The 13,097-nt window shown below is 50.1% G+C and overlaps 1 protein-coding gene across 6 annotated transcripts in view; it reads right to left on the reverse strand.

The window, feature by feature from the left end:
- PLCG1 (phospholipase C gamma 1) overlaps positions 1-13,097 on the reverse strand; it is a 95,727-nt gene that overhangs the window by 19,881 nt on the left and 62,749 nt on the right. For all 6 annotated transcript variants that reach the window (XM_084646304.1, XM_084646303.1, XM_084646307.1 and 3 more), the window contains 10 exons: positions 12,184-12,285; positions 11,287-11,405; positions 10,428-10,513; positions 9,067-9,187; positions 6,327-6,495; positions 4,337-4,459; positions 3,327-3,428; positions 2,123-2,310; positions 798-998; positions 169-288 (listed from right to left, as the gene is read on the reverse strand). In XM_084646304.1, the coding sequence (XP_084502430.1) occupies positions 169-288; positions 798-998; positions 2,123-2,310; positions 3,327-3,428; positions 4,337-4,459; positions 6,327-6,495; positions 9,067-9,187; positions 10,428-10,513; positions 11,287-11,405; positions 12,184-12,285 (1,331 nt within the window). The remainder of the gene's footprint in view (positions 1-168; positions 289-797; positions 999-2,122; positions 2,311-3,326; positions 3,429-4,336; positions 4,460-6,326; positions 6,496-9,066; positions 9,188-10,427; positions 10,514-11,286; positions 11,406-12,183; positions 12,286-13,097) is intronic.

The following is a 13,097-nucleotide window of genomic DNA, read 5'->3' on the forward strand; positions in this document are numbered from 1 at the left end:
GGTGGAGATTCCCAAGCCAAACCCAAAGCAACACAACCCTCTCGTAGCAGCATCAGACCTGAGTGCTGAAGGCCAGGGCATAAACAAAACCTTCCCCATGAGACAGACGGACGGACGCATCCACGAGTGCACAGATGCGCACGCCCACTTTCCAGCCCGGGAGCTTACCGGAACGAGATCGCATAGGAGTTGGGCTCGCTCCTCTTGCGCACTAGGAAGGCTCCGTCCCGTGACACCCTCATCAGCATGTGCTCGGCCTGGGCCCGGGTGAGGTTGGCGTGGTACCACCTTTGGGTAAAGACACCATGACGTGAGTGAGTGCTCGTGTCCCAGACACATCCGACTGAGCCCCAGAATCAATCTAGGGCGAGGTCCCTCTCATGACGCAATGTAACCAAATCCACTGGTGGCGGTTTCTCTGTTCACGTGGGAGCGCGTGACACGGACAGGAGGTGGAGAGAGGGACAGTATCTGTAGTGATCAAGGGCCATCTCACCCCCTCAACAGAGACAGCCTGGGGATGAAAGGAGCACAGAAGTAGGACAGATCGGTCCGGTAACCGTGGCAAGCGGGAGGCATCCTACAAAGCATCATCCCTGCCCTCTACCCGCAAATGCCACATGGCTCAGGGTCAGAAGGGCAGGAGAGCAGGCTGCAGATACCACGCAGAGCACTGCCTCATGCTCCAGCACCGGGGGGGGGCACAACAGGGCCAAAGTGAAGTGGAGAGGGGAGCGCGCTAGGAGATCACTGGGCAGCCACGTGGTTAGGAACTCCCCCAGCCCTGCTGCGCTCACTCTTTGCTCTCGTGGGCGTTGGTCTGCGGCACCGGCTCAGTCAGCTTCATCTCGAACTCGTTGCACCTCAGAGGCACCTGCTGGTAATGGGTGATGAGGTCATAGAGGCTGTCGAACACCAGGTTGTCGGTCAGGAAGAACTTGGGGCTGCCGGCATCCTGCCGGGAATGGATGCGGCAATGCTGCACTTTCCCATTGCGCCTGGGTCAGAACAAGGAGAGAGAGAGACGCTTGCTCTTGACTGCCTGCCCCAGCATCCAACCTGAGTGAGGACTCTGGGCAGACAGGGAGAGAGCCATTCCCTAATGCAAACTGATTGGGCAAGATGCCATCATGTGACTGGCTCAAGCTAATCGCTAGCTGGTCATTTCTGTAAGGCTATGGCCCAGCTAAACTGGACACCAGCAGTAAAGAAATCTAGGATGCATGGCCCCCCTTGGTCCAGGGATTACATTAAACAGGACAAAGGCGTGATCAATGTACACCCATACCAAAGAGGTCAGCAGCACACGGAAGAGGAAATCCAACATGCTTAAAGACATAAGCCGATGGCTTACTACCTGAGTTAGGAAGGATCATCTTCTAGGGCACGTTATTCATAATTGTAATTTATGTATCGCACAGGCCAAAGATCTGCCTCACCATAATTCCTAGTGCAGATCTTTCAGAAAAACGTCCAGTTTGATTTAAAAATTGCCAGTGATGGAGAATCTACCACCACCCTTGGTAAACTGTTTCAAGTGGTTAGTTACTCTCACTGTTAAAAACTTACACCTTATTTCCAGTCTGAATTTGTCTAGCTTCAACTTCCAGATAGTGGATCGTGTTAGACCTTCCTCTGCTAGACTGGAGAATCCATTATTAAATGCCTGCTCCCCAAGTAGGTACTTCAAGACTGTGATCAAGTCACCTCTTAACCTTCCTTGTCAAGGTAAGCAGATTGAGCTCCTGGAGTCGCTCACTATAAGGCATGTTTTCGAATCCTCTAATAATTCTCAGGGCTCTTTTCTGAACCCTCTCCAATTTATCAACATCCTTCTTGAATTGTGGACACCAGAATGGACACAGTATTCCAGAAGGAGTTGTACCAGTGCCAAATACAGAGACAAAATAACCACAAGTTCTACTCTGGATTTCCATTTTTGCATCCCAGGTAGAGAAACTGAGGCCCTGAGAAGTCAAGTAACTTGCTTCAGGTTACACTGCACATCAGTGGCAGAGAAGGAATTGAACCCAGGAATCTTGACACAGAAGTTAGAGGTACTGATAAGGGATCACGGATTAAGGCTACTTCAGAGCTGGTGAAAGGGGCTGCAAATCCTTACCAGAAAGAGAGGGTGTAGTCTCCTACGAAGGTTTCACTCTCTCGTACTAGGAAAGACCCGTCAGGGGCACCTGTCTCTATGCAGTACTCCATCAGCAGCCTCTCTGCTATGTGGCGCCCATCACGCCCGGCCCCCAGCTTGCCATGAAACCACTTCTCAGTAGAGTGAAGTTCAGTGCTGTTGCTCACCTGGCAGGGGGCAGAGATACATCTCCCACTTCACTGAGCACCAGCACTTCAGCTGAGCCCACTGTGGAAGGGGCCTGCTGTTCTCAGAGGCAGAGGGCCTTCAGCTATGGACCATGAGTGTTTGAACTCCCTTCCCCTTCCTACTAAAATAAATCCCTTGGGACTCCAGTTATTTACATCCATTACTGTTCAGCATAGAATGTCCCAGGGCCTAGACCATCCCCAGGGTTGCATAAACGTCATTAACCCCATTGTACAGATAGGGAAACTGAGGCACAGAGGGGTAAAGCAATAGCCTGATTTTCAGAGGTTCTGAGCACTGCTGAAATCAATGCTCAGATCAGCTTCTCAGACAATCAGGCCACTTAGTATACGCAAGGCCCTGAGAAAATCAAGGACTTTTTTTTGGGGGGGGGGGGGGAGGGAGGGGAGAAATTCATGGTAGCATCATGGGTAAAGCAGTCAATTTCACAGAACTTGCACAGCCCCTGAGTCGCCCCCGCACTGCTGCGATATTTCCAACAGTGGGGATGCAGAAGCGGGCATCTGATCTCTTGCTTGGTGTTGTTCAGAGCACGGGGCAGTGTCATGTTGGAGCAGCAGTGTCGGCGTGGGCGGGCTCCAGGGCTGGGTTTTTCCGAGGCACAGTAGCCTGCACTGCTGCAGCGTGGAACGAAGGCTACGAGCTGCACCGAGCGTGAGATCGGCACGTGTGGATGCCTGCCGAGGCCACGGCTGCTTGTGTGCCAAGCGGCGGTGGTTGCACTGGCAACTGTGCCTCTCGTGAAACCAACCGCTGAGTCCTCCCTTGCACAGCTACTCCGACATGACGCTGCCACTACGCGCCGCACCGAGCACGAGACCGGGCTGTGTGGCTGCCTGCTTCCGCTTCCACTTCCCTGCTGCCGGAAAAGTCACGGTATTGGGCTAATTTCACGACTTCTGGGCAGTCCATGAAATGGAGGTTTTCAAGGGGCTCTGAGCATAGGCAACCCCTTTGAAAGCATCTCCCTCACCTCCTTTGGTTCCTCTTCATCCTCATTTCCCTGGTGGCCGGTTGTCTCCTCAGAGTAATAGATCTTGCTGCTGGTCAGGACAAAGTAGTGCGGATTCCATTCCTGTAGGGAAAGAGAAAGATCTGTACAGGGAATTCATCCAAACAGCACCCAGCAGACCTTATACCTTTGGATGGATTTTCAGCCCTGTGGTTGGTGGGGTTGGGGGGTAGCGAGGGAAGGTGATTGGTGAATTTTAAGGCTCATGTAAGACAATGATCAATGGCACTGATAAAAGGTACAAGCCAGACAAGCTTCCAAGACACCACCAGCTCAACTACACCCTGCTAATTCAGCTCAAGAGATACTCTTGAGCAACAACAGCATCAACGCGTGGGTAGCTTGGTGATGCAAACTGATGCTCATGCGGGATCAGACTGAGAACTCCCCAGCACACTTTAACGGGATACGGTCAACTGGAAATCTAGTTAAAAAACCAACGTTCAGAGTAGATTCAGGTTCCACACTAGACCCGGAGTCACCCAGGCAATTCCTGTTGTTTCACCCTTGCACTTCCCTCCTTTTCAAAACATGCGTGTGAAAGATCTATACAAAAAAACAGGGAAACTGACTGGAGAAAAGGCCGTCAAAAGCACACAGTAAAACTGAAACAACAGAAGTGCTCAGACCCATAAGAATCAGGCTGTTTAGTCAGGTTCCTGAATATGGATTTAGATGCACCCAGGTCTGAAAATTCTGGACTTAATTTATAACTCACTGCAGTAATGGAACCTGATCTATTAAATGAGGCACATTCAGTGTCACATAATCAGAGGAGTGAGAAAACCCCTAAGTAATTTTCACATCCCCCTTCCCAGGCAGGATGGTTCCCTACCATGCACATGCTAATGATTTTCCCAGCAGAGTTATTGTTAGTTTACAAGCTCAGGTTGGCTGAATCATCCCCAGCAAACAATCTCTAAGTAACCTGAAGGAAGTGGATGAGGTGGCAGCCGCAGAAAGAAACATACATGATTGATGGGATCTTCCAGGTAGAGGATCCCGTTCTTTATGGAGTTGCTGATATCGTTCTCCGAATACATTACAGATGTTGGCAACTCTTCATAAGCACTACCCTCCGCCAGCTTCTTGTGCTGCAGAATGAGACACTCGGATCAAATACCCTAGAGGAAGCAGCGGCCCCAGAAGAGACCATGTTCACCTGTTTATGCCCCGATCTGAGCGACCTTAATGTTCTTCAGCTCTATTGCCAGGGGTACCCTCTAGATCAGAGGTGGGAAAACTATGGCCCGTGGGCCACATCCGGCCTGCAGGACCGTCCTGCCTAGCCCCTGAGCTCCCGGCCCCTCCCACACTGTCCCCCTCCCCTGCAGCCTCAGCGTGACGCGACACCAGCGCTCTGGCTCACTGCTCCTGCCAGGCAGCATGGCTGGCTCTGGCCAGGTGACGAGGCTTTGCTGCTCTGAGCAGCATGGTAAGGGGGGGGGGGGTAATGATAAGGGGCAACGGGTCCTGGGGGGCAGTCAGGGGACAGGGAGCAGGGGGCGGTTGGATGGGGGAGGTTCTGGGAAGGGGGGCAGTCAGGGGAGAGGAGGCATTGGATAGGGGTGGGGGTGTGGATAGGGTTCAGGGCAGTCAGGGAACAGGGAGCAGTGGGGGTTGGATAGGGGGTGGGGTCCTGGGGGGCAGTTAGGGGCGGGGGTGTGGATAGGGGTCAGGGCAGTCAGGGGTCGGGGCGGTTGGATAAGGGGTGGGGTCCCCGGGGTGGTTAGGGGCTGGGGTCCCGGGAGGGCGTGGTCAGGGGACAAGGAGCGTTGGATGGCTCGGAGGTTCTGGGGGGGGCGGGAACCAGGCTCTTTGGCGGGGCACAGGCTTCCCTACCCAGCCCGCCATACAGTTTCGCAATGCCGATGTGGCCCTTGGGCCAAAAAGTTTGCTCACCCCTGCTCTAGATCATAATTATGGATAAAAGATCTCCCTCCACGCTGCAGAGAAGGGTCAAGAAATTCAGTGATGTCAAAAACCCCACTGGGCACTTTGTACTGCGGTGGTGCCAAGGAGACTCAGTCATAGACCAGAACTCCATTATGCTAGGGGCTCCACAAACACATAGCAAAACCAGGCCTTGTCCCTAAGAGTTTCCAATCTCAGTCCCTACCAGATGTATGGTGGCTCTGGGAAGAGTCCTTTAGAATTTATTATAGAGATTATGTGACAGTACCATCTTGGCCAACATGCCAGGGATTGAACCAGAGACCCTCCAGACCTTAAAACATGAGCTGGCCACAGCCAGTTCTAAAGCTCTGTAGATTCCTCTGTGGCTTTGCACCCCGGGAGATCTGTAACACACACTCACCAGTGGGTTAGAATTAAACCACTGAGGTTCTAAAGAAATGACTCCAAAAAACTACAGAAGGAGATTCTGTCTGGAGGTTGCTTGAATTTCAGAGCAGGGATCTGAATTCCCTAATTCAGTCCCACAGGATATTTAAAAACAACAATCTCTATCCATTTCCCGGGTGGCCTCCAGGGGGCAATAAGATAGAGGAGTTAGAGGCTCTCCCCAATTCTGTTTAGTTTTCAGTTTCATGCCCCCTCCCCACCTTAGAGCATCCTGCATTTCCAGCGGAGTAGAAAGCATTCTCTGCCAGCGCAAGGTGCCATGGTAACCAGACAGTGAAGCAGATCAAGGAGACCCACGGTACAAATACCAGATCATTGGAGACAAGGGGGGAAAAAAACTCCTGAATCCAAAGCACCCTGAACTTTGGGGAAATTAGTATCTGGATCCAGATTGGTTTTTCCTAGAGGCGCTAGAAAAGATCCAATCTAATCCAACCTTCTCGGGAAATGGGCCCAAATAAAATCAACATGCACTGTCCCTTTAAGGTTCAAATCACTGATGAGCCCTTCCAATGCCTAGGTAAGCGTGCCTTTGATCCCACCTCCACCCCCTACTTTCCTTTGCATTTGAGATACCAGCCACAAGGGAAATTTTACCTTAATGAGAATCTTCCTCTTCAGCTGGTTCGGAGAGGGGAGCCCGTCAGCAGATATATCCACCGGCTTGGTCAAGAGCATGTCCCCAAAAACCTTCTTAAAATTCTGAGCCATGTTCCTCTGCTGTGCAATACTGCAATGATCTTCAATGGACAGGATGACGGGATATCTGGTAGGTGGAAAAGCAGGAGGGAACAAAGGGGTTAAATAACAGAGTGGTGACTAGGGGACAGTCAACATTCTGTAACTGCATGCATTAACTACTAGCACCAACTTGCAGGAATTTCCCAGTTGCCAACTAGACAACTCTACAAGTTACTCTCCACACAGTCTGGTTTCAGCTTCCTTTTCATCCCCTGGACATTATAGATTTCACTCTAATCCCCACCAAGATGAACAGAAGTTTTCTGCCCCTTGGCCCAGTAGAGTCCGTCTGTACGCTGCAATTCAGGACTGGGCTGAGAGCGGGAACAGAGACACCTCCCAAAAAACTGCAGGATGCCGCCCAGTTGAGTTTAAGCTAACAAAAATTTTCCTCCCCACCAACACAGAGAAGGACAATGACTTTCATGTAGGAACCAAACAGACTACAAATATGGTGAATGTATTTATAATACACAACACAAGCAGACACTTTGGTGCCTCCTGCTGACCATGGCCCTCTTGTGGAGAAACAATCACATCTGTGCCATTGGTAGGACAGGAGCCCATAGTCAGAGTTGTTGCTGTACCAGTTTAGCAAGAAGAACTTCAGTGTCTGATCATTGGTGTACGGTCCATGTGTGCACGAGGGTCACATAAAAACCATCACGGAAAAAAGTTGTACATGATGAGTACAAAGGGGAAAATAAGCCCTTGGCTGCAACATCAGAGGACACTAACTAAGGTTATAAGCATCACTTGTCCCAGAAAATCCCAGGCTACCAGAGAAATTACATTTAGTCCCTGCACAGTGGACACATTCATCTGCAGGGATCCTAGTTTTCAGTGATAAAAAAACAAAATTCTCCAATAAAAACCATAAAACTCCGCATTTTTCCACAATTAAAAATGTAACTCTAAACTTTAGTTTCCTTAGCCACAATATACATAGGTATCAGTTGAACACAACATTTTATTGATATGTTTACAACTTTTAAGCAAGTTCGAAGTCTACCAGTGCCATCAATCATTATAATAAAATACAATTAATACAACGATCCAGACACAGTGCATTGTTTCTTTACTGCTATTAGTGGCCCTGCTCTTTCAGCATCTTGTTTTCATTTCTTTTCATTCAGTTTATGTTTCCTGCTTTCCAGGTGCTCTACAACTGTCTGCCTTCTAATGTAATCTACAGCCTTGCTACATGCAGGAGGGTGCATGCAGGAGGGTGCAGGAGGGGTGCAGGGTGCGGCAGGGGGTTGGGGTGTGGGGTGCAGGAGGGGTGCAGGGTGCAGGAGAGGGCTCAGAGCATGGGGTTGGGGTGCAGGAGGGGTTCAGACTCTGCGGTGGCACCAGCGCACACCAGGGCCAGGGCAGGCTCCCTGCCTGCCCTGGCCCCTGCGCCGCTCCGCTCCAGGAAGGGGCTGGAACCATATCCCTGCAGCCCGGCAGGGGCGGGAAGGGCACAGGGCTCTGTGTGCTGTGTTGCCGCTCCTCCAGGTACCTCCCCCAAAGCTCCCATTGGCCACGGTTCCCCGTTCCCAGCCAATGGGAGATGCAGGGGGCAGTGCCTGGAAGCCATGGCAACGCATGAAGCCTTCTGCCCCCCATCCCTCCCCGGGCCGCAGGGACATAGTTGTGCTGGCCACTTCCGGGAGCGGCGTGGGGCTTGCAGGGCCACAGGGGGCAATCCCATGGGCCGGATGCGGCCCGTGGGCTCTAGTTTGCCCACCCCTGGCCTGGAGGTAGGCTGGGGGTGGGCTACTTGGCGGGCCGCATGCTTGAGACCCTGATTTAGTCAATGGTTAATATATGTTTTTACTCTTTCACAAAATGAAAAAACTAAAAAGAGTCTCTGTAAAAACGCAAATTCTGTGCTTTTCTGTGTTTTTCCATGGCAAATGGATTTCTAGGAGCCCTGTTTATCAGCAAGGACACTAGTCAGACTTATCAAGTAGAGTCAGCAAGTTCAAACCTAGAGAGAAGTTAGGCCCTACATTTTCAGAAGTGTTACTAATTCTAGGTGCTCAGTTAACACTCCCCCGCCAGATTTAGAGCATGCCAAGCACTTATAAATCCTACGGACTTCAGCCAGAGCTGGGGGCTCACAGCTCCTCTGAGTACCTGGACCAAAAGTGTCTCCAGTTGGGCACCCAAAGTTAACTGACATTTGAAAATTGAGGCATAAATACCATGCTCAGCATCACAAAGTGATCCCATGAGAGAGCCAGGGACAGAACTCCCAAGACGTTGACCAAATGAGGACATTCTTTACGGGTGAAATCACCCCTGTGCAGTGGGGGCAACAGTGCTTAATTTGTGCCAGGGCTTGCCAGGGCTGAGCCTTAGCATCTCTAGGCTTGGCACATCAGTTATGAAAGTAAAAAAATTGCTTGAGCCCCAGCACCTAACAAATTAAACACATTGGGGGGGTGGGGGGGAAGGAGGAGCAAAAGGCCTGCATGGGTCACTTCACGCTCACTTAACCCTGCTTGGAGGCTTCAGGTGTGTCCTTTGCACAAACATGAGTTTCACCCTAGTTGAATCAGGATCAGACCCATGAAGATTCTGCCTTTTGTACACCTGTTCTACTTACTCAGAGGTCATGAAGGCATGTTCCTTGATGGTCATCAAGACGTCAGAGAATTTGATTTTGGTGGTTAAGGTGTGTCCATGGTAAATCACGGGCATCCCATCAGGGCCATCCCAGCAATCCACTAAAACAGAACCCAATGGGAAACTTAACCAAACTCAGTGATGCAAACAAGACGTCAGCGCAAAACGGGTCAAACCAAGCTAGCTCTGCAGGGGAATCAATGTTGGATGGGAAAAGGAGAGAGGTGAAAATCAAGGATCTTTCTGAGAAAACAATGACTTTAACAAGTACAAGACGGTTCAACAAACAAAATCTCCTTAACCCTTTCAGTGCGAGGGCACATGCAACCATAGCATTATGCCGGGTATTGCAAGAGTGTCAAAATGCAGCATGCCAGGACAATAATAGTGCTAACAGCATTTCAGTGGCACCTTCCATGCAAAGATCTCATAGCTCTCTATCTACTTCCATGGACTGAGTCTCCTAACAACCAAGAAAGTGAATCTCTTTATCTTACAGATGGGGAAACTGAGGCATGGAGCCATGATGTGACTTGCCCCCACTCACACAGCCAGTCAGTGTCGGAGGGAGATTAGACTTCAGGTCACCTGATGGAGCTGCTTGAAATTTTTCGACTGAAGATCTTTGAGTTAAAAATGGTTTGGTTGAAATCAAAATATATTCTATAAAAACAAATGTAATTTTCACTAAATGTTCGATTTGCTGACAATCAAGATCCTCACTGAAAACAGTTTCATTGAGAAAAAAAATTTCAATTAAAAGAAAAATGCGGAATTTTCTGTGACAAATTCCAAAAGAAACAGCTTCGTTAACATTTGTTGTGAAAATACAATTGGGTTTTTTAAAATGAACTCTGCCTCCCACTCCCCTGTTCTAACCACTGCAGCAGGCTGCCTTCTGGAATACAGCATAAGCATGTGAAGAGATGGCAGGCCAGACTGGTAAAGGCAGGGAGGTGCCTAACTCCCACTGACTGCCAAAGGGAGTTAGGAGCCTATATGCCTTTAAAAATCTGCCCCAGAGTGCCAGGCTGTGGCATTAGGACAAGGTTCAGGTGGGTGGTAGCTCTATCCCCACTGTTGCTATTTGGTCCCAGGAAAGAGGGGTGGGCTGCGACCCACAGGCCAGGCATGGCATAGAGCAGAATAGAAAGATGGGGCCATGCCTGCCAAAAACGGCCCACGGGACAGCCCCGAGGGCACACACTTTCTAAAGGCGCTGGCTCACTCGCAGCACAGCAGGCCCCATTTCACAAAAAGAACCAAGGGCCTCAGATGAGGGCAGCACAAAATTCATGGCCAGTGCTGAAAAACAGGAGCCAGCCCCTGCTAGGTACTCACACTCAATGCAGCGGCATCCCATACGCAGGCAGCGCGCGTAGGCTTCCAAGGAGGACTCACTGGAGAACTGATCCCCCGTCAGGTACCTTCCACGCAAAAGAAACACGCCATCAAAATAAAGTAATTCACCACGGAAGAGAACACGGAGAGCTCTGCATGGGACATCACGGGAGTGAGCAGGACCGGTGTCAAGCCACAACCTGGCTTTGTGCTGCTAGAATACGACAGAGACACTGTCCTCCTCTTCTACCCATCCCGTCTCTCGTGCTACCCACAGGAATGGTTCCAATCTACCCACCCTCAGTCCCGCTGGGCTGCAAACTCAATCTGCAGAGCTGTGCCCTTTCCTGCTGATGGCACCTGTGACTGAACAGATGGGGAAGCAAACCCAAGCTGCCTTCCGCTCCGTGAGCCACACAAAGCACCATCAGCATTTGCCAGCAGGAGGACGTTCCGTTTCCATGGTTCTAAGAGGGTTTTCCACACAGCAGCATTTCAAGCAGTCGATCTCACCCTTGCAGGCTTTTTCTTATAACCCATTGGAGAGGCGGGGGAGGTCGATAATGCGGATGGTAAATAAAGCAATAGGACGACAGCCCATGCTCTCAGACTGCAGCCAGCGCAGAGGTGCTCCTGCCCATGCACAGAACGAAACACCACCGGAATCTAGCAGTGGGGAGGCCTGGAGTATTGGGGAGGTGTCTCTGATGAACAGGGCCACAGACTGAAACACCCAGGGAATCGTCATGCCACAGGAGTTGGCACAAAAGGGAGAATTTCAGTACTGCGTAATGGAGCGGGAGGCCTGCAAGGATGGACGCATGAGGGCTGGGGAGAGACACCTCTCCCCCGTCCTTACGTGTTATGTGAGGAGGAGATCCAGTAATGGGAGAGGGGGTTGTTCATGTTCTCTGCGCACACTGCGTCCAGCTGCGAGTTCCAGATGCTGTTCTCTTTGGAGAAGAGGAAGGTGAGAATCTGCCCAAGAAGGAACAAAAAGACGTCAAAGGACAATGAGGATTTTACTTCATGGCTTGTAACTGACGCAGATGCAGACGCAAACCAGATCATCCCCACCCTCAGCCCACGCAGTCACAAGGGCCGGGACAGTTCCCAATGCAGTGCAGGCCATACCTGGCCCCAGTGAAGCCAATGGCAGTCTGCCCATTGACTCCAGTGGCAGCAAAGTGATAAAGGGCCTGGTCTAACCCCAGTGAAATTAATGGGCAGACGGGGATGGGAGTTGATTGTTTAAGGTCTCAGTGCTGCGGGACTTTAAACATATCTACACACAGCAAGGGACATGACACCTTATTTAATCTCTGTCAACTAATAGACTATATTATGTGGCATGATTATTATTAATAATCACCAAATAATTCAATTAAACAAATAATTCTCTACCCCAAGGGGTCTTCCTAACCTTGCAAGGTCAACACAACCAGACAGAGCCCCATGGAGCATTCTGGTGGGGAGTTCAAATGCCCATTGTTTGGTCCCAATCACAGGGAACTGGGGCATTTAAATTCTCTCATGCAACATGGTGACAATCGAGTGCTAACTATTCATCGGGATGACCACATACAGCAGTGCTATGTAAGAGAAACTCAGACCCTTCAAGCAGCATTACACATGATAAAGGTTAGGGCACACTCCCTATGAAGAACACTAGATCAACTGACTGAGCTGCCCCATACCTTATTCTGAGTCCCCCTCAACCCCATTTTTAATACCAATAGCTTCCTCGGAGCCTCACCTCATCCAGAGAGAAATAAGGCTCTTCAATCTCTCTCAGTGGGTCTCTCAGAAAGTTAAACATGAACTCCTGAACCTGGAGGGTGTCTGTAGCCCAGAGTTCCTGCAAACACAGGGACGGGGAGGAACAGTTTTGCTTTGTGTGAAATGAACATTTTCAGAAGCTTCCATTTAAAAAGCACATTGAGTTCATTTAATTTGCTGATTTAAATTAAAAAGGGGTCTCAAAGGAAAAGGATCCAGGACTGGGAATTGAATTGTTAATACGAATCAAGTAAACTAATAGCGAACTCAACCCAAGTAACTCTGCCCATTGTTAATTAGATCTTATGATTTTTATGATTTCAGATATATTCCTCTCTGCTCATGCTGTCCTCTGCTACTGAAAAACGCTCCCCACCCAGACAGACCCAGGTTGTGGAGGGAGGTGCCAGGCAACAGAAGCCAACCTGGCTCCTTTTTGTCAGTTTCTCTCCTGGCACATCAGCATCTTTCATTAGGTCAGCCAGGAAGGCACACACGGGGTTGCTGCAAGGGGGGAGCTCCATGCTATGAAATATTCAGTATTCTCACTGGAGTTACAACCTGCATCAACAATGCCGGTACATGGCTACTGCAGTCAGCTAGGTTCTCCAGTGTGTGCTCTAATTGCCAGGGCCCCTGAGCATGAAGTCTAATTTGCACGATTGCATTAATGAGGGCAATAGTACAGTGGTGGGTGCCACTTATGAACCTAAATAGAGAGAGGCTGCACAGTCTGCAAAATACACAGCACATGCGTTAGCTTTCTGCTTTAGAAGATGCACTTTAAAAAGAAAAGTCAGCGATAAAAATCAATCGTCTGTCAGACTCTGCTGGCCGTCACAACCACTCTCCTGAGCAGACAGGCAGAGACAAGCACTGCTTCTGCTACCT

The sequence above is a fragment of the Lepidochelys olivacea genome, assembly GCF_965140295.1.
Source record: "Lepidochelys olivacea isolate rLepOli2 genome assembly, chromosome: 13".
Taxonomy (NCBI): Eukaryota; Metazoa; Chordata; order Testudines; family Cheloniidae; genus Lepidochelys; species Lepidochelys olivacea.